General features: G+C 46.1%; 1 protein-coding gene across 5 annotated transcripts in view; it reads left to right on the top strand.

The window, feature by feature from the left end:
* The window catches only part of ADCYAP1R1 (ADCYAP receptor type I), a 183,336-nt gene that overhangs the window by 80,769 nt on the left and 79,346 nt on the right, over positions 1 to 23,221 (top strand). For all 5 annotated transcript variants that reach the window (XM_053260572.1, XM_053260570.1, XM_053260571.1 and 2 more), the window contains exon 3: positions 9,167 to 9,272. In XM_053260572.1, coding sequence (XP_053116547.1) covers positions 9,167 to 9,272 — 106 coding nt within the window. The remainder of the gene's footprint in view (positions 1 to 9,166; positions 9,273 to 23,221) is intronic.

The following is a 23,221-nucleotide window of genomic DNA, read 5'->3' on the forward strand; positions in this document are numbered from 1 at the left end:
GGTGTCTTCAGAGCATGGCATGAATAGTGGATGCCCAATTACCTTCACATCTTGCTTCTGAGCCTTCAGTGCTGGAAACAGAATGTTGGATTAGGTCGAGTTTTTTCTTCAGTTTATCATCTTTGAATCTCATTTTTCTTCTGGCATGGGACTCAAGGCAACATACATGGGGTTCCCAGATTATTGCCCATCCAGGCAATATATTTGTCGAGCGCCTAGAGCCATCTGTGTAGGGCAGTATAAAAATCATTCAATCAATCAATCAATAGACTTAGATATGCTTCCCTTGAGCAAAGTGGCACTGTCCTGTGTCTTCCTACCATGCCCTGAAGCTTTGATGCCATGAAAAGCTTGATTTATGTTCCTCATGCCCCAAGGAAGATGGAAGCCCTTCCTGACTCGAAGTGCTCACAATGAGGAATAGAAAATCACATCCTTTGTAAATTTTGCCAACTTCTTCCGGAGCATTACCAAATGTGGCTGTTTAAAATTTTTACAACCTATTTTCGATTTCCAGGGTAAATAGGAGAATGGGCAAATGCCAACGTAAGGTTGGTCAATGTAAAGTTAACTTGGAGGTAAAAACTGGAGAGGGCCAAATCATAAAATGATTGTGCTCATTAAAAACTGTGTTTTATAGCAAGTTGAGGTCCTGCTCCACCCACCCTTTACATTTCCCCAAGTATTACTGCTATTATCTCTCCACTCACTGTCTCCTTTTCTCTTGCAGTATCTAGTTGGTCTTCCATTGAGTTTATTTCACTGTGTTGGAACTTCCAGTACATTCTGTCCGGCAGGTTCCAGCTTTAATCCTTTCTGAAGAGCTTCCCTTTTATTCCCCCCTCCCCTAAAGTCATCAGAATACCGAAATGTCCTGAGAGAGTTTGTTGAGTAGACAAGCTATTTTGATTCTGGGCACCGTCCTTCAAATAATTATCCTGATGAAGGGATGACAGCTTTGCCATTTCCTTCTTGGACAAAATGCATTGGTGTTCCATTCTCTTGGCTTCAGTATCCCACCCCGCCATGGCAGCAATAAAAAGTTCATTGTTTTTGAAATCCTAATGACCTGCTCTCTCCAAGTCCACTTTCAGTCCTACCCACCCCTTCAAATTACGTAACTGAATAAAATTATATCACTTTAGAAAGAACTCTAGGGACATAATTAGATGGAGATCGCCACAGGACATCCTATCTGAGCCAAGATGGATACTTTTGGAGCGGAGGGTAGGGTAGTTTTAATTTAATTACTAAACAATTAAAGCTTTCTTCCTGGGTGGGTTTCAGCAGTGTTCCATGCTCAACTCTGAGCCAGACAGTTATCAAGAAACATTTTGATGAAGACTTTTGTTTTGAGCCTTCAAAGGAAGCACCTTGAACAGGAAAGTCACATTGCACACTGCACAAAATCGTAAGGTGGCTTCACACATAACATGGCAAGTAAGTATGGGAAGTAGGCCTGTGCAAAATCGAATCAGTAAAATCAGAAATTTGGGTCCAATTTTACCCAAATTGGAAGAGTTCAAAGAGAATCTAAACCCGTACTTGCACAGCCCAGTTCAGCTTGGACTTTTCTGACCCCATGTTAGACCTTTCTGACTCCATTCGGGGGGAAATTGGAGCATTTGAAAGCTCCAAATAACAGCAGGAATCTGCTCCCCCCCATCCCCAATCACAGCTGGGTGGGAATTTCTGGCACCACTCTGCCTACCTGCCAGCCTGCCCATGCATTTATTTTTTTAGAAGTATTTAGCCTTTAATTGTACTTACAACAAAAGCGAAAGCAGAAGATTCTTGGATGTTAGGTCACTTCCCCTGAGATTCTCTGATATTATAGCATTTCCTCTGTGATTCTCGGATGTGACACAACTTTTCTTCTGCATTCTCTGAGTACAATTTCTGTTACATTCAAAAATTAATTTGATAATTAATAAGATGATAGTTAGATTCACTTCTAATGATGTACACCATGTCCAGCCATCCCTAACTTATTGTGTGCCAGCTTTGATAGTTCCTGGGCTAGCTGGGGGTATTTTTTTTTTCTTTTTCTTTTTTGGTGATCCCCCCCCCTCTTTTCCCATAGACTTCTGTGGGGATTCTTGCCATTTCTACCGACCCTGATGGTCTGAAGAGTCCAAAAGTAGGCATGTGCATGAACCGGTTCGGCGCCTCCTTTGGGACTTGCCGAACTGGCTCGGGTGCCCGCAGCTGAACCGATTCAACGGGGTGGGAAGTGGTTCCATTAAAAAGCAGGTAAGCAGGTCCTTACCTGCTCTGCTGCTGCCCTGCCACTTTTCCGGCTGCAGCACTTGCTCTACCAAAGGCCTCACGTGGCTGTGGCACTGTTCCCTGCAGCCTGTGTGCGGTGGTAGCACGCACATGCGCCACCCTGTGTGCCTTTTGGAGATCGAGCGCTGCACCTGGGAAAATGGTGAGGCAGCAGCAGAGCAGGTAAGGACCTGCTTACCTGCTTTTTAAGGGAACCACTCCTTGCCCCACCCATGCTTGTATGAGCCCTTCATGCATATTCTTATCTAAAATGACCCAAACCAACTTTTTAAAATTGGTTTAACCAACCCAATGTGATCCGAATCTGATTGGACAGTGCATTGATCTTGTTTGTGCCAATGCTGCATGCAGGCTGCAGGGAACAGCGCCACCGCACGTGGCCTTTGTTAGAGGGAGCGCTGCATCTGGAAAACCGGCAGGGCAGTAGCGGAGTAGGAAAGGACCTGATTTTAAAGGGAACTGCTCCCTGCCCCGTCTGCACCTGCAAGAGCCATTTGGGCACATCCCTATTTAAAAGCACCTGAACTGACTTTTTAAAATTCCTGATCCAACCCGATCTGATCCACATCTGATTTTTTCAGTTGTGCACAAACCTAACTGGATGGTCACCGGTTCCCACCAGGCATGCACTTCCGCAGCTGCTGCCATTTTAGTAATGTCTGAAGCCGCCAATGTGGGGTGCAAATGGAACAGTTCCTAACCTCAGCCTGACATTCAAAACCAACATTTGAAGTTGACTTGATGAAGTTGGGCTGAAGTTGGTAGCCAACATTCCCCACCCAACACTGGTGACTTTAGACATCACAAAAATGGTGGTGATGGCCGTGGCAGGAGAAGCGTGTGACCAGCATCAGCTAGTGGCTCTCGTGCAGTTACCTGCCACCATTACAGGTGAAGCTGCTCGTTGTGATGTTTTGGAAGGGCAGATTAGAGTAGAAATGTCTGTGTGCAAAACACTTCAAGAGTTCAAAGCATGCCTCATAAACATGAAACACAGATGATAATCAACATTCAAACCGTAAGCAGATGACCAAGTAGAGACTGCAGCTACTTTTGATGAGCCCATTGAGATCATCGGGAGAGGTTCGTCTGCAGTTGCCACCTACTGGCTCTTCTGTTGGCTACTTGGGGATGGGCCTTCTTTCTTGCTGCCCCGAGGCTTTGGAATGCACTCCCTGTTGAAATAAGAGCCTCCCCATCTCTGACAACATTTTAAAAGGCGGTTAAGACACATTTGTCCACTCAGGCTTTTCATTAGATATACAGGTGTTTTTTGTTTTTTTAAAAAAAGTTTTTAACATTGTGTTCAATTTTAAATTGTTTTAACGTTTTAATTTTGTTTTAATTCGTATTGTTTTTATTGTAAACCCCTCAGAGACGTACGGTCAGTATATAAATTTGTTAAATAAATACATAAAATTAATAATAATTGAAGGTCGATCCAGATATGACACTAGAAGCAGAGTTAGAGTTCCTGACTTTTTCTAACAATAAAATAGCGGTGAAAGGAGGTGATCAGGATTGGGACCAAGGCATGCAGGGAGGGAATATCTAAGCCTTTCCCTTTGCACGATGGCCCCAATGAAGGATTATGGTCCCCAAGCAGCTATTAATCTGCCCACAATTCTTTCTTGCCACAAGCATCCGAGGCATCTGTTACAAATAGAGCATCTCTTTGCTAACTTGTATTCGGGTATGCATGCCGTGCATCTCTAACATGGATCGTCCCTTCTTCCCATCTGGAAGCCACATCCTTTTATGTGCTCTTTGCAGTAAACAGGGTCTTCCATAAGCCATGGCACTTGAATAAAGCTCTAATCCTGTTCATTTTTGCACATTGCCTGACGTACGTTGAAATTATAATAATTTGCTGCCTATTCAAGGTGGCAAACAAAAGCCCAATCAAATGCTCTTTGTGGTGGAGAAACAATTCAGTCCCTTGCCATTGTGGGGAATGCAGATGGCACAAATTACTTACCTCAAACCCAGCCAATCAGATGCTATAGAGAAGCAGCCCCAGTTTTTAGGAGACATGAATGAGCAATGCTAGTAGTACTTAAGACAGCAATTCCTGGATGGACCAAGTGCTTAGCACATGTACAGGATCACATTAATTCCAACAGCCTTCTAAGGGACAAATACAAGAATACTTATATATTGCTTTTCAACTAAAGTTTCCAAAACAGTTTAAATAGATATAAATACATACATACACACGTACATAAAAGGTAAATGAGGGTTATTCTCGTATCGCAAGTGGTGTGGAGTGCGTCCCAGCAGGAGTGGCTTGCCTCAGGCCATCTGGTAAGTTTTTGGCTGAATTGGGTGAAATTTGAATTTATTTACTTTTTTTTTACATTTTATAACCTGCTCTTCCTCCAAGGAGCCCAGAGCGGTGTACTACATACTTAAGTTTCTCCTCACAACAACCCTGTGAAGTAGGTTAGGCTGAGAGAGAAGTGACTGGCCCAGAGTCACCCAGCTAGTATCATGGCTGAATGGGGATTTGAACTCGGGTCTCCCCGGTCCTAGTCCAGCACTCTAACCACTACACCACTGCTGTCTCTGGGCTCACTGCCCCTGCCGCTGCTCTACACCCACTCTGTAGCTGTACAGGTCAGACATCCATGGTTGATGGTGAAAACATCTCTATCAGTCCTGAAGAATGTGGCTCTTTAATTCAACTTACCTGAGCCCTTTTAACACCATAAGTGAACTTGAAAAGTATTCAGAAACTACAGATGTTACAGAATGTGGCTGCCAGATTGATCTCCGGAACTGCTTGCAGTGCACATATTACTCCTGTCTTGAAGGCTCTTCACTGGCTGCCAGTCTGTTTCCAAGTACAATTCAAGGTGCTGGCTATTACCTTTAAAGCCCTAAGAGGCTTGGGACCCAGGTACTTTAGGGACTGCCTGCTCCCGGCTGAGTCTGCCCACCTGACTAGATCAGCTGGAAGGGCTCTGCTCCTTGTGCCGACACCTGCTGAGGCCCGTTTGATGAGTGCGCAGGACAGGACCTTCTCAGTTGTTGCCCCCAGGCTGTGGAACCCATGCTCACTTGAGACCTGCATGGCTCCCTCTCTCCCGGCTGTCCTTTGCTGTATTTAAATATTTAGCTGTATTTGTTCTCTTTTTATTGAATTGCTTTTAACTTCTTGTTAACCACCCCGGAGTCTTAGGATGAAGAGTGGTATATAAATATAAATGAATAAATTCTGTGTACAGTGTTAATTAATGGCTATTCATACATTAGTAACAGCTATTGGCACATTATGCTCAATGCAGATACAATAGTGCATAGAGAGAAAGGGCTCCATTTGAACACCCTCACCTCCCACATCCCTTGTGCCTTCTTCAGTTTGAATCTCCATTTAGTCAAAGTGGCACATTACATCAACCACATTCCCCAATCCAATCAGGGCCTAACATTTCCTGATCCATTAGAACTGGACACCTTAATTGGATTTCCAACATCTTGGCTCCACTTCTAATCTGCCCCTTAAGACTCCTCCCTCTTTCCAGGTACAACAGACACTGAGGTACCTATGTGATAATGAAGCCTTAGCTTCCCATCGGGTAGACTCTGTCTAACCACCCCGTGCAGCTTAACTCTGAGTAGAAGAGCGTGTCTTCTCACTTTCCTCTTCTCCAGCGAGGGCAGCTTGAAAAAGCGTCCTTGATTGCATGTTGTGGTTGGTGTTTTCCCATCTAAAACTGGACCAGAGGTTTGAATAAGATCCTGCTTGTAAGTACTCAGACTCTTAGGCAAGTGATAGGAGTTGGGAACAAGATCCCTATGGGGCACCCGATGCTCAGGGCTCACATGTCTCCGAAGATCAGTTGCAGGGAACCCTATCAGGAGAGGGCTATTGCTTTGGGGCTCCCACAAACATCTGGTTGGTTATTGTGGGAAACAGGATGCAAGACTAGATGGGCCTTGGGTCTGAGCCAACAAGGCAGTTCTTATGGACCTCCAGTTCATTTCAGTGGGGCTTTTCGGATACTGAGTGTGCACTCAGTTAGTTGCTGTATAATTTGTGAAGCAAGCAGCCCTCATTTTGTCTCTCGAGCACAGAAACAAGCCTCTCCGAAGCGATGCGATCTCATGTGTTTATCTTCACCCGCTCAGTCTAAACTCCCCCCGCTCCCCATAGCTACCGGCTTTATTGCTTCTTTTATCTCTCTAGAATTAAGACAAGGCCATTTTTCAAGCAAGCCATCACTCCCAATGCAACACAGCTTAGAATGCTCTGGCATCCAAAGTTGGTTTCTCCTTTTGATTAATTCATGTGCAGTTGCCACTGCTTCCCCCAGACAAATCTGTGCATCTCCCCCACACAACAGCATGCCTCTGCCAGTCAAACATTTCCCGGGCTCCCTAGGAGATGTGAAGGGTTTGGTTCTGGACATATGTTTGACTTTCATCTCCCTTCCACCTGCCTTTGTTTGTTCTGTGGTATCCATCACATTGTTCCTCATTTTGCACATATCGCTGGTGTTTTTCAATTTCTCCCAGGGAAATTGAAACCGATTCATCTCAATTGGAAGGAGAAAGCTGTAAACAGCCTTGAGGCAAAAGAAGTGAAATCAGGAGGCTGTGATCCACAGACACTTGCATTTATAGCATCATTTTACGCTGCACGGTGCTAAGTGGCTGTACTTGGAAAGTTGGAGGCAGCATATTAGTGTGCTTGAATGGTGCACAGGGAAAATGAAGAATACTGCATAGGGTGCGATTTTGGGAAGCTTTCAGATTATGATAATGTTATGTGTATTATTAGCCTTCCTGTGGAATTACAATTCAAAGCAGCCTACAGGCTGCAAAAGCTAAATAAATAAATAATGCAACCAGTAAAAACAATACAGCTAAAACCATTTTCAGATTAAATTCCCCAAAGGTGTATTTCTTGGTCAGAAAGAAAATGAGAAAAGATTATCCCAGAGGAATGCCCCTTTTTCACACAATGCATAAAAACAGTGTATGGAATTTGCTGACACAAGTTATTGCGATGTTGTCTCTGCATACCACTTGGTGTAGAGTGACAACAGCACAGGATTGTTGCCTTAACACTCTGCTTGTGGTGGCCAGCTAGAGTCATCTAGTTGGCCACCACTGGAAACTGGACACTGGAGTGTCCTCTCCCACAGACAGGAGCCTACAAGGTAAGGAAGGCAGAGAATCAAGGTGGATTTCAGCACCCTGGAAAGCTCTGTGCCAGACACTGCTTCAACAGCAGTCAGAGACCGATTGAACTCTGAAACAGCTACCTCTCCTGGGCTCTGCCTCCTTACCTGAAAAGTGGAATCTTTTAAGGGGAAGCCTTCTGGCCTGGAATTGACCACTCCTCCTCCTCTCTATCTGATTCTGCCTAGCCTGTTGCCAGAGCTGGTTTGCAAATACCAGGGAGGGGGCCAGTCTTTCCGGACTCCTGGCTTCCAAGGGTGCCACTTTGTGGGACTTCAAGCCCTGAGGGTGCTGCCTTAAGGGGCTCTAGTTCTGGATCTCTCTCAGGCTCTGGCCTGATGTCAGGGCCCAGGACGTGTCCAGTGCTGGTCCTGCCTCCTTAGGGTCAGGCTCAGAGTCACTGATGGACTTTTGGCCTACGAGATATTGGACTAGGTGGACCTTTGACCTGAGGGACCCTGAACCTTTGGCCTGAGGGACACTAGACTAGATGGAACTTTGGTCTGACCCAGCAGGGCTTTTATCAGGACTCACATGGTGGCATCAGTAGCAGCATAGCCAAATAAATAACAACGAGGGCACTACTGTTGAAAATGGCAGCATCTTGGTTCCTCCCTCTTCTTCCTTAGTGTCTAGTGGAACATACTTTGCATTGTAACATCAGAATGGTCTTCATTTCCCAGCCTCCTCACCCTTCTCCTATCCCCTGCTGGATGTTGTGCAGGTACAAGAAACTGTGGAATATCACAAGATGGTGACCCAAACTATGTTCTGTAAGATGTTAAGGACAGCAACATTCATAGTGTCCTGTTATGCCTAGTTTTGCCCTTAGTTAATACTTAAGGAAGGTCTTCTGACCTACAAATATTTGTACCTACCAACAGAAACTCTGCAGAGAGGTTACCAAACTCTGCAGAGAGGTTACAGGGTGGTGTAGAAAACAGGGGCCAACATCTAGCAGGGAAATGTGTTTTGGAACACTCTTGGAATAAAAGCAGACCTTTTTGCTTCATCAGAGTGAAAATAGGGATGTGCGGACCGGTCCAGCGGTTCGGTCCGGGGGTTCGTGGTCGAACCAAACCACCCCCTGGTTCTGTCGGATCGGAACCAGACCACCGGGTCCGGTCCGGCAGGTCCACGAACTTAAAAAAAAAATAAAAATTAAGTCAATCAAGTACATGTAGCCCCTTCGGGGGGCTTGCTGAAGCCGTGGGGGGGGGGGGTTGTCTCCATGCGGGTTCCCTCTCCCCCCGCCGGCCTTCGTCATCACCGCTGCAGCCAGGTAAGTAATGCCTTTTCGGCCCTTTCGGGCCTCTGTAAGATCGAGCGGCTGACATTTTGGCGGCCGCACACTTGTGTAAATGCCTTCTGTGAGGCTGTCCCCTGCGCCCCCCCCCCCATGGCTTCAGCAAGTCGCCCGAAGGGGCTACAGGTACTTAATCAACTTATTTTTTTTTAAAAAAAAGGTTGCGGACTTGCTAGACCGGACCCGGCGGCCTAGTTCCGGGCTGACGGAACCGGGGTGGTGGTGTTTTGATTCGGCCACAAACCCCCGGACTGGACTGCCGGACTGGTCCTCACATCCCTACTATTATCACTCTGATGAACCGGGCCAGACGGTTCCGTGCACACCCCTAGAGAATAGCCCCCCTCATGGTTCATACCAGCCTTGTTTCTCTTTTTTTGACAGGCCACTACAATGCATTCAGACTGTTTCATCAAGAAGGAGCAAGAAGCCTGCTTGGAGTCCATCCGGAAGTTCACTGCCTTAATCCCACTGAATGAATCCTCTCCAGGTACTTTTCACTCACATCTTTTCCTTTCAGATATTCCAGTATAATGTGTTGAAATCAGTAAGGGAAGTGTGATGAAACATGGGAGAGCAACTGGGAGATTGCTGGCTCACCATCTGGTTTTTTAGTACCAGGGGGAAAGGGTATGAGCTGACAGGTCAGGACTGGTACAGGATTAGGAGCATCCTGCTGGGGGCTGAGCAATTTAATTGTAAGCTGATCTACATCACAGAACCAAGAAACCATGAGCCCTTTCTCACAATCGTCGAGGAAGGGCTTGAGGGTGCAAGGGAGAAAGTCTTAAAAAGCTATCCTCCCCTGTAGACGATCCCTGGTCTGGGCACGGAGATCACGTGCCCAGATGTGCAGCTGCCTCCTTTGGCAGCACGGAGGATCGGGAGCCAAGACACGTCGCCCCAGCCCCTGGAACTTCCACAGTGCCTTATGGGGATTCCACTTGCACTGGCTGTGAGGCTGCTGCTGTGTTGGAACTGAGCAGTGCTGCATGGCCCTGGCACACCATCATTTAGTCCATTGATTCTTAGCATTGGGTCCTCAGATGTTATTGGACTTCAACTCCCATAATCCCTAGCCCAAGTGGCTTTTGGTTGGGGATTATGGGAGTTGAAGTCCAAAAACATCTGGGGACCCAACGCTGAGAATCCCTGATTTAGCCTAGGTTAAGGGCGCGCTCATGAGGGTCACAAATGAAAAGACAGAGACACTCACAGCCATCCATAGAGCAGTCTGTTAAACCCACCAAAGGAATCACCTTACATTCCGCAATACAGTTCAGTTCAGCTCAAGGTTTATTACAGTCTATGACCAGCACAACAAGGAAATAGAATAGAACATATAACACAGTTTCAGATAAAAATAATATGCAAGCTGGGTTACAGTGGTACAATTGATAAAGCAATACCCAAGGTGACCTCCTTGGGTGACCTCCAAAGTAAAGATCACTTCACAAGTGTGGAGCCAGCGTGGTGTAGTGGTTAGAGTGCTGGACTAGGACCGGGGAGACCCAAGTTCAAATCCCCATTCAGCCATGAAACTTGCTGGGTGACTCTGGGCCAGTCACTTCTCTCTCAGCCTAACCTACTTCACAGGGTTGTTGTGAGGAGAAACTTAATTATGTACACCATTCTGGGCTCCTTGGAGGAAGAGTGGAATATAAATGTTTTTTAAAAGTTGATATTTTCTGCCATTGCCAGAAACATTGCCATATGGATCCTTTGTAACATGACTCTATTGATCTTGACCAATATACAGGAGACCCTTGAATACTGCAGGTGTTCCATTCCACAATACCTCCGCGAATGCTGAAGCCATGATAATTAAAACCTTGGGCCTAGGATAATGATGGGGTTAGGTTCCTTGGTTGGAGATGTACATTTAAGAAGTACAAAAAAAGTCCAGAAATAAGAGAGGGGTACAGCACTGTATGTTGGCTACTGCAGCTCTTCAGCTCCTCCAGTAATGCCCCCCCCCCAAAAAACCCTCAAAAATGTTTTCCAACATGACTCCATACTGCCTCCAGAACTCTCTCCAAGCTGGAAATGCAACCAGCAGTGTGAAACATTTGCCCAGGAGCTGCAGATGGCCGGAATACACCCCTGCAATAATTGACACCAGGTATGTATAGTTTGGCCATGAATAGCTGAAACCATGAATGCGGAATCCAGGATATCCGAGGGCTTCCTGTACTGTGCAGAGTGCCATGTCCAAGTGGCATTGTAACGCAACATAGACACAGTTGCACAAGATCGCTCTTGTGCAAATGCAACAATTGCATAAATGGTCTTGTGCAACAGTCCGACCACTGGAAACCATGTGCTTACTATTGTGCAGTTGTGTCTGCACAACTGCATTTGGGCAAGAGCACACTTGCACGGCTGTGTCTGTGTTATTTTACAATGTGCAGGACATGCCGCACAGTATGTCAGCCCTTTTCTGTTAACAAGTAGCAGACATCGTGCAGGTAGATCTGCAGGTAAAAAACAGTAGAGAGGCTACTACTAGTTCACAGGTTCCCAAGTGAAAGCTACAGCAAAGTTCGTTTCCTACAGATCCAGCCTCTTAAGTTGTTACATGGGCAAGTCCTCAGTGCCACTGAGATACCAGTGAATCTGCCTGAGGGACAGAATATTAAGGTACTCAGAGGAGGGAGGTCACCTTGCGAATATCATAATGAAGTGGTAAGCTGTGAAGAAGCAGCTGCACCCAAGACCATCAATTCACCGATCTTCACTTGATGGTGTTCTTCCTGGGATGGAAGACTCCTTAGATCAGGGATTCTCAACGTTGGTTCCTCGGATGTTATTGGACTTCAACTCCCATAATCCCCAACCAAAGGCCACTGGGGCTGGGGATTATGGGAGTTGAAGTCCAATAACATCTGGGGACCCAACGTTGAGAATCCCTGCCTTCGATGTCCTTAATGCTCTGGCTAGTGGCAGAGGCCAGAGAGACCTTCTCCTTGCTACTGCAGCTACAGAACAGCTGATAAGAACATAAGAACAGCCCTGCTGGATCAGGCTCAAGGCCCATCTTGTCCAGCATCCTGTTTCACACATGGCCCACCAAATGCCACTGGAAACCTACAGGCAGGAGATAGACATGTACCAGGCTGTGTACACATAAAGAGCTTTGCTGGATCAGAGCTGTTCTAATCTGTTTCTTGTTAGCGGCTGAGAAAAACAAGGCTTATTAAATGAGACCGCTGATGGGGAAACGGTACTGTCCGTTCCTTTCGCATTTGCCAGAAAACAAAGCAGAAAGAACACCCAAGTTTATGCCAGAGGCAGAGGTGAGACGGGAGGAACATCACCTGCATGCAAACCCAGTTTTGCTGATTCAAGGGAGCCTGTAAAAGCAGCTCTATATACTCCAAGGAGAGGGAGAAGAGAAAGAAAGAAAGAGGAGGGAAGCAGCATGAGCAAAGAAATATGCCTTCTTTGCTCAATACAAAGTGCTGACAAGGTTTGGAGATGAGGGATGACATTTGGAGATGAGGGATTTCTTCATTCTCCATATGTGAATATCCTCTCATGAATGCATTCCTGACATCTGAAGTTGAAGATCATGATGACCATGATGGGTTTTTGTAGGGCTGAGCTAAACATGATCAAGAAAGAACTTTTGACTCAAAAATGGGGTGAATTTGGAGCCCTCAGAAATCTTCAGCAATTTTATGGGGCACTATTCTTCAAAAGGTTCATGGGCACAGGCCTTGCTGTTGATGGCCACAGCAACAGCAGTATTTTTAAAATTTCTTCTTTAAAGTACCTTATACCTTTGCCATGATAACTAAATAGGACCTCCGTTTTAGGAGACAGTGTACTTAAACTCCTATATTGGGCAGCAGCGATATAGGAAAGTGCCATCATTTCATACTGCATGGGAGAAGGCAATGGTAAACTCCTCCTGTATTCTACCGAAGAAAAACACATGGCTCTGTGATCGCCAGGAGTTGGCACCGATTCGACGGCACAACCTATGCTTCAATGTAGGAAAAAAGGAAAGGTTGTGCCGTCGAGTCGGTGCCAGCTCCTGGTGACCACAGAGCTCAGTGGTTTTCTTGGTTTCCTGTATTCTACAGGAGGGGTTTACCATTGCCTCCCCCGCACAGTGTGAGAGGATGCCTTTCAGCACCTTCCAATATCGCTGCTGCCTGATGTAGAAGTTTCTCATATTCTGGGAAACACACCAGCAGGGATTCAAACCAGCAGCCTCCTGCTCTCTAGGCAGGATACTTCCTTGCTGTGCCATTAGGTGGCTTCAAAGTAGGACTGGGTTTTTTTGCCTTTCTTTTCTTTTTTCTTTTTCTTTTTGCCAATTGCCAACACCATTGGCAATTGACTGATCAAACATTATCAAATAATACCCAGATATGTAGAAGATTAACTTTAGAACAGTAACAAATAACATGAAGAATTATGCTACTTCCAAAAATGATAGTCTTTAGGATATTCCAGTACAAGGGTTCCCAGCCTTGGGTCTTCATATGTTGTTGGACTACAACTCTCATCATCCCCAGCCACAAAGTACTTTGGCCATTGTGTCTGAGGATGATGGGAGTTGTAGTCCAACAGTGTCTGAGGACCCCAGGTTGGGAACCTCTGCTCCAGAATCCCATCCCGCGCAGGAGCTTTACAGACCACCGCACAAGGTCATATGGAGGTCCCACCACCCTACAGCTAGCCTGACAGATGCAACATTAGGACTGCTCTAAAGCGTTGCGTGTATTTGCTTCCTGCTTCTGTCTGAAGCCTGTGTTCCTCTTCTTGTTTGGAGATGCCTTCAGTCATGGCACGTGGCCAGTATGGGAAGCCATGCCATGTGCTTTAACTGGGAAGGGAGAGGGCAGAAGCTCTTCAGAAAAAGGTGAAGGTAGAGGGTGTCTGCTATGAGGTGGCCCTAACTCTTGTAGGGCTGGGCAGCAAGGGGCACACACTTCTCAGATGATGTCATCAGTTTTTGGAAAGCTGATTTTGTGGTGACTTGTCCCCTTTGCTAAGCAAGGTCCACCCCAGTTGCATTTGAATGGGAGATTTGATGTATGAGCACTGTAAGATATTCTGCTTAGGGGATGGAGCTGCTCTGGGAAGAGCAGAAGTTTCCAAGTTCCCTCCTTGGCATTTCCAAGATAGGGCTGAGAGAGATTCCTGCCTGCAGCCTTGGAGAAGCCTCTGCCAGTCTGTGAAGACAATCCTGAGCTAGATGGACCTTATGGTCTGACTCGGTATATGGCAGCTTCCAATGAGAGCGCCTTAGAGAGCACCTTCTTCTACATGATCCCCACCACACATTAAGATCATCTGAGGAGGTCCATCTCAAATTACCACTGGTACGTCTGGTGGCGACTCAGAGGCGGACCTTCTCTGTTGTTGCTCCTAGGCTGTGGAATGCACTCCCAGCAGAAATCCATAATCTGAAGTAATTATTGGCCTTCAGGAGAGCCATTAAGACCGATCTGTTCTTAAATGGTTTTTTAACTGTAAATATTTGCCCTGGTTTTCCAGGGTTTTAAAACTGTTTTAAGTGTTTTAATTGTTAATTGGTTTTATATTGTTTTTATTTTAATGTAAACCACCCTGAGCCATTTTTGGAAGGGCAGTATAGAAATCAAAATCATAACATATGTTCCTGGTCATATCACCAAGTACTATCTGCTGGGGACATATCCTAACAAAAAGCCATAATGGTCTTTCCTGTGAGTTTCTTGTCTTCTGTCTGGTTGGTCACTGGTGGAAACAGAATGCCAGATTTGATGGTCCCTATCCTGACCCTTAAGATAGTTCTTACTTTTTAATTTTATTTTTTTGCAATGCTCAAGGACTCCAAATGTGGTCATCCACTTTTGTGGGCAGGACAACAGTTTCACATCAAATAAGTGGCAAAAGACCATCTGGTCCAGCTGACACAACTATGTAGTTGTTGATGCTCCTCTCCTCCGCCTATATCCTGGCCATATCCTTTCCTGCTGGGAATCGAATGGAAGGAGCTCTGGGCTAGGGTGGACATGCAATATGGACCAGCACTCTGTAGTCACAACAGTATCAGATAGCAGAGCTGTGGGCAACAGTCCCTAGGGGGCACAAGTCCAAAGCCAGGATTGGGAGAAGTGGGAGTTCATCAAGATGAAGGCAGGCAGGCCGTTGGGAGCCAGGAGGGTCCAAAAGGAGCCAGGAATCAGGAATACACCAAGGATCAGAGCCAAGTACTCACCAGGAGCCTGAAGGCCAGACAGGAGGCAGGAGTTTGGGCCAGGTCAGGCACTATAGTAAGAGATGCACATCAGATCCATCAAGCTTCAGACTGAGGCAATGAGTACTCCTGTCAGGGAGTCTCTTACACTCTTCCTGCCTGTAGTGGGTCCAATGAAAGGCCTTCAGGGACAAAGAGCCTCAAGGCTGGGGCAATCTGCAATGTCCCAAATTCCCACTGGAGGCAGTTGAGAGCATGGATTCTAATACCAGGAGTTCTGACAACTGGCAGCAGCCTCATTCTTGTCCCCATCTGCAATGGCAGAGGTGCACGCAGAGCAAATCATTCCATCCCCAGCTCCAAGCAGGGCCAGGGGAAATAAGAACAGCTTGCTGGAAAGCTCGGAGAGGGCAGGAGATTGATGAGGCATGGCAACAAAAGGGCCAAGTGAACGCTCCCTTGCTGCCATAGCACAGCCACAAAGCACCGCCTTGCCTGCCACTGAGCACAACATGTTTTTCAAAGTGCACATCTGCAGAATTGCCGCTCCTAGGGTGCTTGGCAAAGCAAAACCTCACCGCCAGCTCTCCCCCTCCCCACGCCCACCCCGACACACACACACACACACACACACACACACACACACACACACACACACACTCACTCATGCTCCCATCTTGTAATGATTTTATTATTCTGTTTCATGTTAGAATAGCTTGTTTGACTTGATTGTCATCAGGAGAGACATCACCCCCCCACACACACACACATACACATGTTTTGATCATTGCCAGAAGCTTCTGAAGACAAGGGGGGGAATTGGAAAAGGGCTTACTGTAGGGAAAAGAAGCAGCAAAGGAGAGAGATGACAGAGGTTTTGGAAATTTTGCATGGTGTGGAGAAGAAAGAAAATTTCCTTCCTTTCTCTTAACATTCGAACTGGGCAGGGAGAGTCATGCAAGGAATCTGATGGACTGTTGATGGAGGATAGACAAAAACCCTCTTCACAGGTCGAGGTCGAGCCGAACCCCTCCCGGATCGGTCCAGGGTTTGTTTTTTATTTTAAAAATGGAAAAACAGCCTTTTAAATTTTTTAAAACAGCCTTTTGAAGCCTCAGAGGGTGCTGCTGCAGCTGTGTGTGTGTGTGTGGGGGGTCTCTGTTGGTTCCCCCCACCAACCCTAACCCCAGTCTCCCACGGGACATTTCGGCCCTCTCTGATCTCAAGGCCTTTTGGAGGCTGCGGTGCTTATGCATGGGCCATTTGTGTGACTGGGTTGCCCGGCCATGCAAATGGCACATGTGCATGTGTGGCAGCCTCCAAAATGGCTGCCATGACAAAACAGCCTGTGGGAGACTGGGGGGAGGCCGGCGGGGGGAGTGGGAACCGCCGGAGAACACACACACACATCCACAGAGCCCACCAGTTAGATGAGGTTAAGGGCATACGCATGCCCTTCCCTAGGGCTAACTGCTCCTATGTGAGTGCCGGCTCTGGCACAGCTGGCGGTGGCACAAGGGCAGAATCCCAGCTGGGGGGATCCCCACAATGCACCACGCAGTTGGGATGATGTGTCCTGACCCCTGCAGCTCCTCGACCCCCACACCTCCACGATCTGCGCACCCTGACCCACCCAGACCCAGCAGCTGGATCGTCTGCAAATTGTGTCTGCTGCCTTCCCCACTGCCCTTCCTCAAGCCCTCTCACCCGATCATGAAAAGGGGCTCAGCGTCCATTTCACATCGCATACCAGGGGCAAATGGCTGGGCAGTCGATGCTTTGAGTATGCAGTCATCTCCAAAGCCCATAGCTTGGCAAAAGTGATGCGCCTCGGCTTTCTCTGTCTTCATCCAGGGGTTCTTTCTCTGCACTCCTCTGTTTAAATGATACAATTCCATATGCTGTGTAGGATGCTGCCCAGCTCAGTTGCTAGTCTCTCTTGTGTTGTAAATCTGTTAGCCCCCGAGTGAAAATTTCAGTGTCCTCCAAAACAGCCCCCCACCTCCCAGGCCTGGAATCCATATCAAAGCAGGGAATGTATTCTGCCATAGTTCATTCACACTGTCATGTCATTCCTCGAAGTGTAAAACCACAGTGTTAGCTTAAATGCTTATTATCATGTCTCTGGAATTTTTCTTTTCCAGTGATCTTGAGCAATTTCAGGGGAGAAAGGAGAAGGAGAGAGGGGTTATCTCAGATAGGGTACCGGCAATTCAGCCAGGATTAAGCAAATAAACATCTCAAAAAGGCAATGCACATTCCAAAGAGGCAGGCCAGATGGCCCAGAGGCAATTAGGCAGTCAAAGTGGTACTTGCAGCAATAGTCAGCGTTCTCAGTTCACCTGTTTCCCATCCTCCCCCCCCCCCCCACCAAAGTTCATGCCTCCAGCCATAGCATAGTGGTTCTGTTCACTTGGGAGGGTTGGAAATATTGTTGGTTTGGTTGGTTGGTTGGTTGGTTGGTTGGTTGGTTGGTTGGTTGGTTGGTTTGATATACCGCCCTTCCAAAAATGGCTCAGGACGGTTTACATCAGAATAAAAAGAATTAAAATCAATTAACAATTAAAATCAAAACGAAATCAATTAAACAGTTAAAATCATTTAAACATTAACATCATTAACATTAAAATCATTGAAAACCAAACGTTAAAAATTGAAACCCACAAATGTGGAATTATGAGGCTAATGGACGGGCTGGCCCATGGCCCATAACACCGAGACCCTGATTTGGAGCATGTGCGAGTGTTTGCTTCCTCCTCCTAACCAGGACTGAAGTGGGGGCGGGGGGGGGCTTAGGCTAGGTGCTGGGCCCTTCCCCGCCTCAGCTTCTATGGTCTTAGGTATGATGATTTTGTGATGTTGCTCCCCAGAAGCCCCGGTTTGTGCTGGAGGGGGGAGTTACAGTGAGATCCTGCTTCTCCTCTTCAGAGGAGGTCTGGTCTCTTCAGGATCCAGATGCCAGTGGACCCTGGCACCAGATTCGAAAGCTGTGGCCATACTCTCCTTATGCACAGTCCCTTGGCATACGCACATGATGGCTGGCCGTGGCGCATCGGTTGCTCTTTTTCTACCTCCCTGCCTCTGCCTTTGGTCCCCTCGTTACCAGCTCATAACCATCAGCATATGGATGGGCAAGGAGCCCACTCGGCAGCACACTTGAAGGCTTTCTGTGGGGAGACTTTGCAGCAGAGTCTGACTCTCTCTGCCAGACTCCGCTGCTGAATTCCCACGCAGCGACTGTACCGAGAGAAACTCCTCCGTCCAGATGCCCTGAAAACAAAGTGCACCCCCCTGAATTCCTTGGAGAAAGGGTTCGAGTAGACATAGAACCCGGGGGTTCTCAAACCTGGATCCCCAGATGTGGTGGGGCTACAACTCGCAGCATTCCCAGCCACATTGGCCAAGGATGATGGGGGTTGTAACTCAACAGCATCTGGGGGTGCATGTTTGAGAACCTTTGATATACTCAGCAATAATATCTGACTGCTTGTTCTACTATGTCCTCCCCCACCTCTTTCCCTTTATTGGCTTGGCTAGGGTGTGTGTGTGTGTGTGTGTGTGTGGCTGGCTTACAGTATGTTGCCCATCTGTTTAGTAAATATCTCACTTATGAAGAAAAAAGAAGCTGCCATTTTTTGAAATAACCTCACACATCAGAATCACCCCCACCCCCCAAAAAGCCTGACAGGTGCAGGAAACAGATATCTTGATACCAGTTGCATAAATCCCATCACATTTTGAGCAAACAGCTTTCATCAGGGGAGTATCTTTAAAATGCATTATGAAATGCAGAAGGAATTATGATTAACAGCAATAAGCAATTAAGCTTGCAATGACTATTTTCCTCCACGCACACATCAGATTGAAAATAAACAACACTTCATATGCATAAAATGAAGAACCAACGATGGTTCAAGTTGCTGCAGGCTCCCTTCTTCCCTGAGCACCCCTCTGTCTGGGGAGTGGGGGCAATACTTTTCTTGATTATTTTTCTTTGGAGGAGCAAGCACTGAAAGTTCATGCTGTATTAGTAATGTTTGCCTCATTTACAAATGTCCAACTTCATTCGGAAGAAATGGGAGCTTTCCGAAGCTCCAAATGGTGACAGGAGTCTTCTCTCTTTTTTTCACAATTGCAGTTGGCAACAAAACAAAACATCTGCTGCCCTCTTTCTGCCTTCCTACCTGTGCATTGATCTCTTTTTAAAAAACATATGTTTTTAAAATTATAAATTAAATATATATATATATGTAAAGATAATTTTAGCAGTTGATTTCTAGGTTTCCCTCTGAGATTCTCTGATGTTACATCCCTTCCGCTGTGATTCTCTGGTGTTACTTTATTTTTCTTCCAGGTTTCACAGTGAGTACAATTCCCAGTTACTTAAAAAAATTAATTTAAAATCAAAGAATGTTCCGAATCGCTTGCAATTAAATACACATATTCTGGCCATCCTTACCTGTTTGTGGGGCAGCTTTTAGAGCTCCCCCTTTAGCAGGATTCTTTTTTTTTTCATGCTTGCAGTTTTTTAAACTTTCCCCATAGACTTCTATGAGGATTTTAGCTGAAAAATTCCAACCCTGACATTTTGAAAAGACCCCAAACAGACATTTGTGGGATCAGATCAGATCGGGTTGGACTTGCTCCCATTTGCCCACATGCAAACTGAACACAGTGGGACTTATTTCTGAGTAAATATACAGAGAGTAAATATATATATATGATTTTACTAACTGAAGCGCCAAATAGGCTAAAACATATACAGAATAAAAACATGATCATTTTAAATCTCTAAGTGTTTTGTCTGTTCTTCTTCTTTTTCATTTTCTGCAAATTAGTACACTCTGTTAGGTAACATAGTACTATCATCCTGGAAAATCAGTAGAGCTGGTTTTGTGGTAGCAAGCATGAATTGTCCCCTTTGCTAAACAAGGTTCACCCTGGTTTGCATTTGAATGGGAAACGTGCAAGCACTGTAAGATATTCCCCTTAGGGGATGAGGCCACTCTGAGAAGAACACCTGCATGTTTGCATGCAGCACCAAGACAGGGCTGAGAGAGACACCTGCCTGCAACCTTGGAGGAGCCGCTGCCCGTGTGTGTAGACAGTACTGAGTTAGATGGACCAAGGGTGTGACTCGGTATAAGGCAGCTTCCTATGTCCCTATGTAGGAGAAGCTTTTAATAACTAGTAGCCCTTGGCCAATGGAATTCCAAATTACATTCCCCCCCCCCAATCAAGTATGCAACATATTTGACAGCCTTTGAAAAATAGCTTGCTTGACAGATCTTTCTCTGATCCATAATGCAAGTCTCCTTTATTCATTCATACATGCAGACATACATATATACATACAAAAACCCTGTTTTGTACAGCAGTAGCACGAACCGGAGCTCTGAGAAACTCAACTGAGCAGCCGTTCTGACTCACAAAGAGAATAGTAAATGTTGTTCCAAGAGCAGAATCCTGATGAGATGAGAATAGATTCCATGTGCCAGAAAGGGCAATGCTTTTCTTCATACGTTCATTAATTAAGTGCAGCTATGGCGCTCTCACAAACATCCTGTGTTGTGTATTTTTAAACAACCATTCTGTATGTGACGGTGATGTTTTCAGGAAACCTTCCCTCGTTTCTCAAAATGACCTGGTTCCTGAGTACCTTCTTAAGCTCTGATTGTCTCCAGAGGGACTTGGACAAAATGTATTTATTTCGTGTCCATTAAAATCACTTTTTAGCTGTCTCGCCTGGGCTAAAAATGCAATCCAACAAAAATAAAACCAAGCTGCAATCAGAAAATGAGAACAGAACAAAATGCCTACAGAACTACAGAAAACAGTAGGGGTGTGCACATGTAGTGATCAGCCATGCCTCAGGTTGGGTCAACAGCTGCCAGTTTTCTCACCACATGTTGGCTTGCACGTGGAAAGTTTCTTTTTGTACTTTTCCAATAGCAAAAAAAGAGAGAGTTTCCCCTGGGATTTCTACCCAAGTCCAGTGCCGGGGGGAGGGGGCAGTTTCTTGTCAAGCTCGGTTGATAAACGGGTGGGGGCAGCCACCCTTAAAACCTACCAAAAATTATAGGAAAGTATAAGGAGAAGCCTTGCTTGGAAAGCAGAGAGGATATGATTCATTTTTAATTCCCCTCACGTGGGCTTGCTCTGAGACAAAGGCTTTAATCTGCTACAGAACAAAACCAGCTTGCCCGATTCACTTCAAGTCCAGACTGGACTCGAACCGGACCGGGCATGTTCAGTTTTGTGCACCCTGAAAACCGCCCCCCCCCCAGTTTGGCTCGAGTTTGAGCCAGTCTGGTGTTCAGAAGGTTGTTTTTTTAACTTTTCTAACCCCAGACTGGCTCTGAGCTGGTCCGGGGGGGTTCGATTCAAGGTCAAGCCAAAACAGGCCCAGTCCAGCTTGAGGGCAAACACTTGAGCCGGCTCAATTCGATGGTGAACCAGCTCGACCTCGAGCTGGTTTGCACATTCCTAAATAATAGTGCCATAGAAACAGCAGGCAACATGTAGGCTAGTTGGTTATGGCCAAGCATGGTTGAAATTGATGAGAAAAGTTGGTCATGAGTAACTTAACTCCCATTAACTTTAGTTTGACTATGTCTGGATATTGCCCAGTGTGTCTCCTCAGTGGATCCAAATAGTAACTGCGACAGCTTCACATAAGTTCTTGAAAGTTAAGCTGGCACTGACAGGGGGTTTGCACCAAATGTACGCTCTTGGATGCACACAGCTGGTTCCATTCATGTCCATCCATGTCCAAACCTATCAATGTCCAGTTGGACCACCCTCCAGGTGGTGGAGGGAAGCTGCACTTACCTCCACCACCCAACTTCAAATGTAGGTCACGAATGTTGGGTTCCTGGAGGTAAGTGAGGCCTGGGAACTGGACATTGGCGGGTTTAGATGCCAACAGAAATTGATGGAATTAGCTGCTCGTTCCCAGATCACACATTTCCTGGGAACCAGAGGTTACTGCCAGCTTACTTTCCAACAGTTTGAAGTCTCCCTGTATCTGGAATAGGTGGGGCCCAAGTCAAAAAGGATCACCTTAACTGGCACAGTGGGGGAATGCTTGACTAACAAGCAGAATGTTGCCGGTTCGAATCCCCACTGGTATGTTTCCTAGACTATGGGAAACACCTATATTGGGCAGCAGTGATATAGGAAGATGCTGAAAGGCATCATCTCATATTGCATGGGAGGAGGCAATGGTAACCCCTCCTGTATTCTACCAAAGACAACCACAGGGCTCTGTGGGCGCCAGGAGTCGAAATCGACTTGATAGCACACTTTACTTTAAGTCAAGAATGGCTTTAAGTGTGAAACTGAAACATTTAAATGAGCTCAGAAACAACTGGGCAGCCAGTGCAGTGATTGTCTGAAGATGGGCATGTCTACCAACACAAGTCAATATAGAAAGCTGCTATACCTGTAGGGATGAGGCTGACTAGCATAGTTAAGGCAGGCAAGATCCAATGAGGATGCACTTCCTGGTGACCAGGTAGCAACATGGAGAAACTAGGGCAGTTGCTCACATTAATTTATGTTTTGGCTGTATCATCCCCCTTTCTTTGGAAAGGTCACAAATGCAATGAGCAGTTGCTGAAATGCCTCCTTCAGTGGCCTTCTTCACACATGCACTGTTATTAGGTTGCCTGGTCATGGAGAAAGTGGGGACAGGCAGATTCTCCCCATTCTCTTCCATTCTTCTTCCTTTGACTCATTCTGCCCTGCACATTCCTTCTTCTGAATTCTAGTTTCACTAAGGTAATTTTAAAATCCATTCCAGATTGCTGTAGCTTTCAGTTTTAGTGTTCATTTGTGAAGATTATGAATATATTTATATAGCGTCTTTCATCCAGAAAAATTCCCGAAGAGGTCAGCTAAACACTGCACAAAAAGCAAGCTTGGTGTCATGTGGTTGCTTCATGATTCCTTTTGTAAAGTGTTTTATTGATATGCACATGCTCGCCTGCACACTGAGGGTTGTGAAGGGCTGTGTGAGAGATTCCTACTGCATTGGTTCAACTCTGGCAACAAGATGAGGTAACTGGTACCAGCCAGATCCAGGAAGAAATTTGGAATAATCTCTTCCATGGTTCAAAATACAAGATAAGGCATTGCAGAAGGTCAAAGAGGGTGTCATTAGTGGGTGGCCCCCAGTGAATTACTCAGAGCTCTGATTCTCATCAGCCACCTTCCAGCAGTGGAGGCACTGCACAGAGCAT

Source organism: Hemicordylus capensis, chromosome 6 (genome assembly GCF_027244095.1).
Source record: "Hemicordylus capensis ecotype Gifberg chromosome 6, rHemCap1.1.pri, whole genome shotgun sequence".
In the NCBI taxonomy this organism is placed as follows: Eukaryota; Metazoa; Chordata; class Lepidosauria; order Squamata; family Cordylidae; genus Hemicordylus; species Hemicordylus capensis.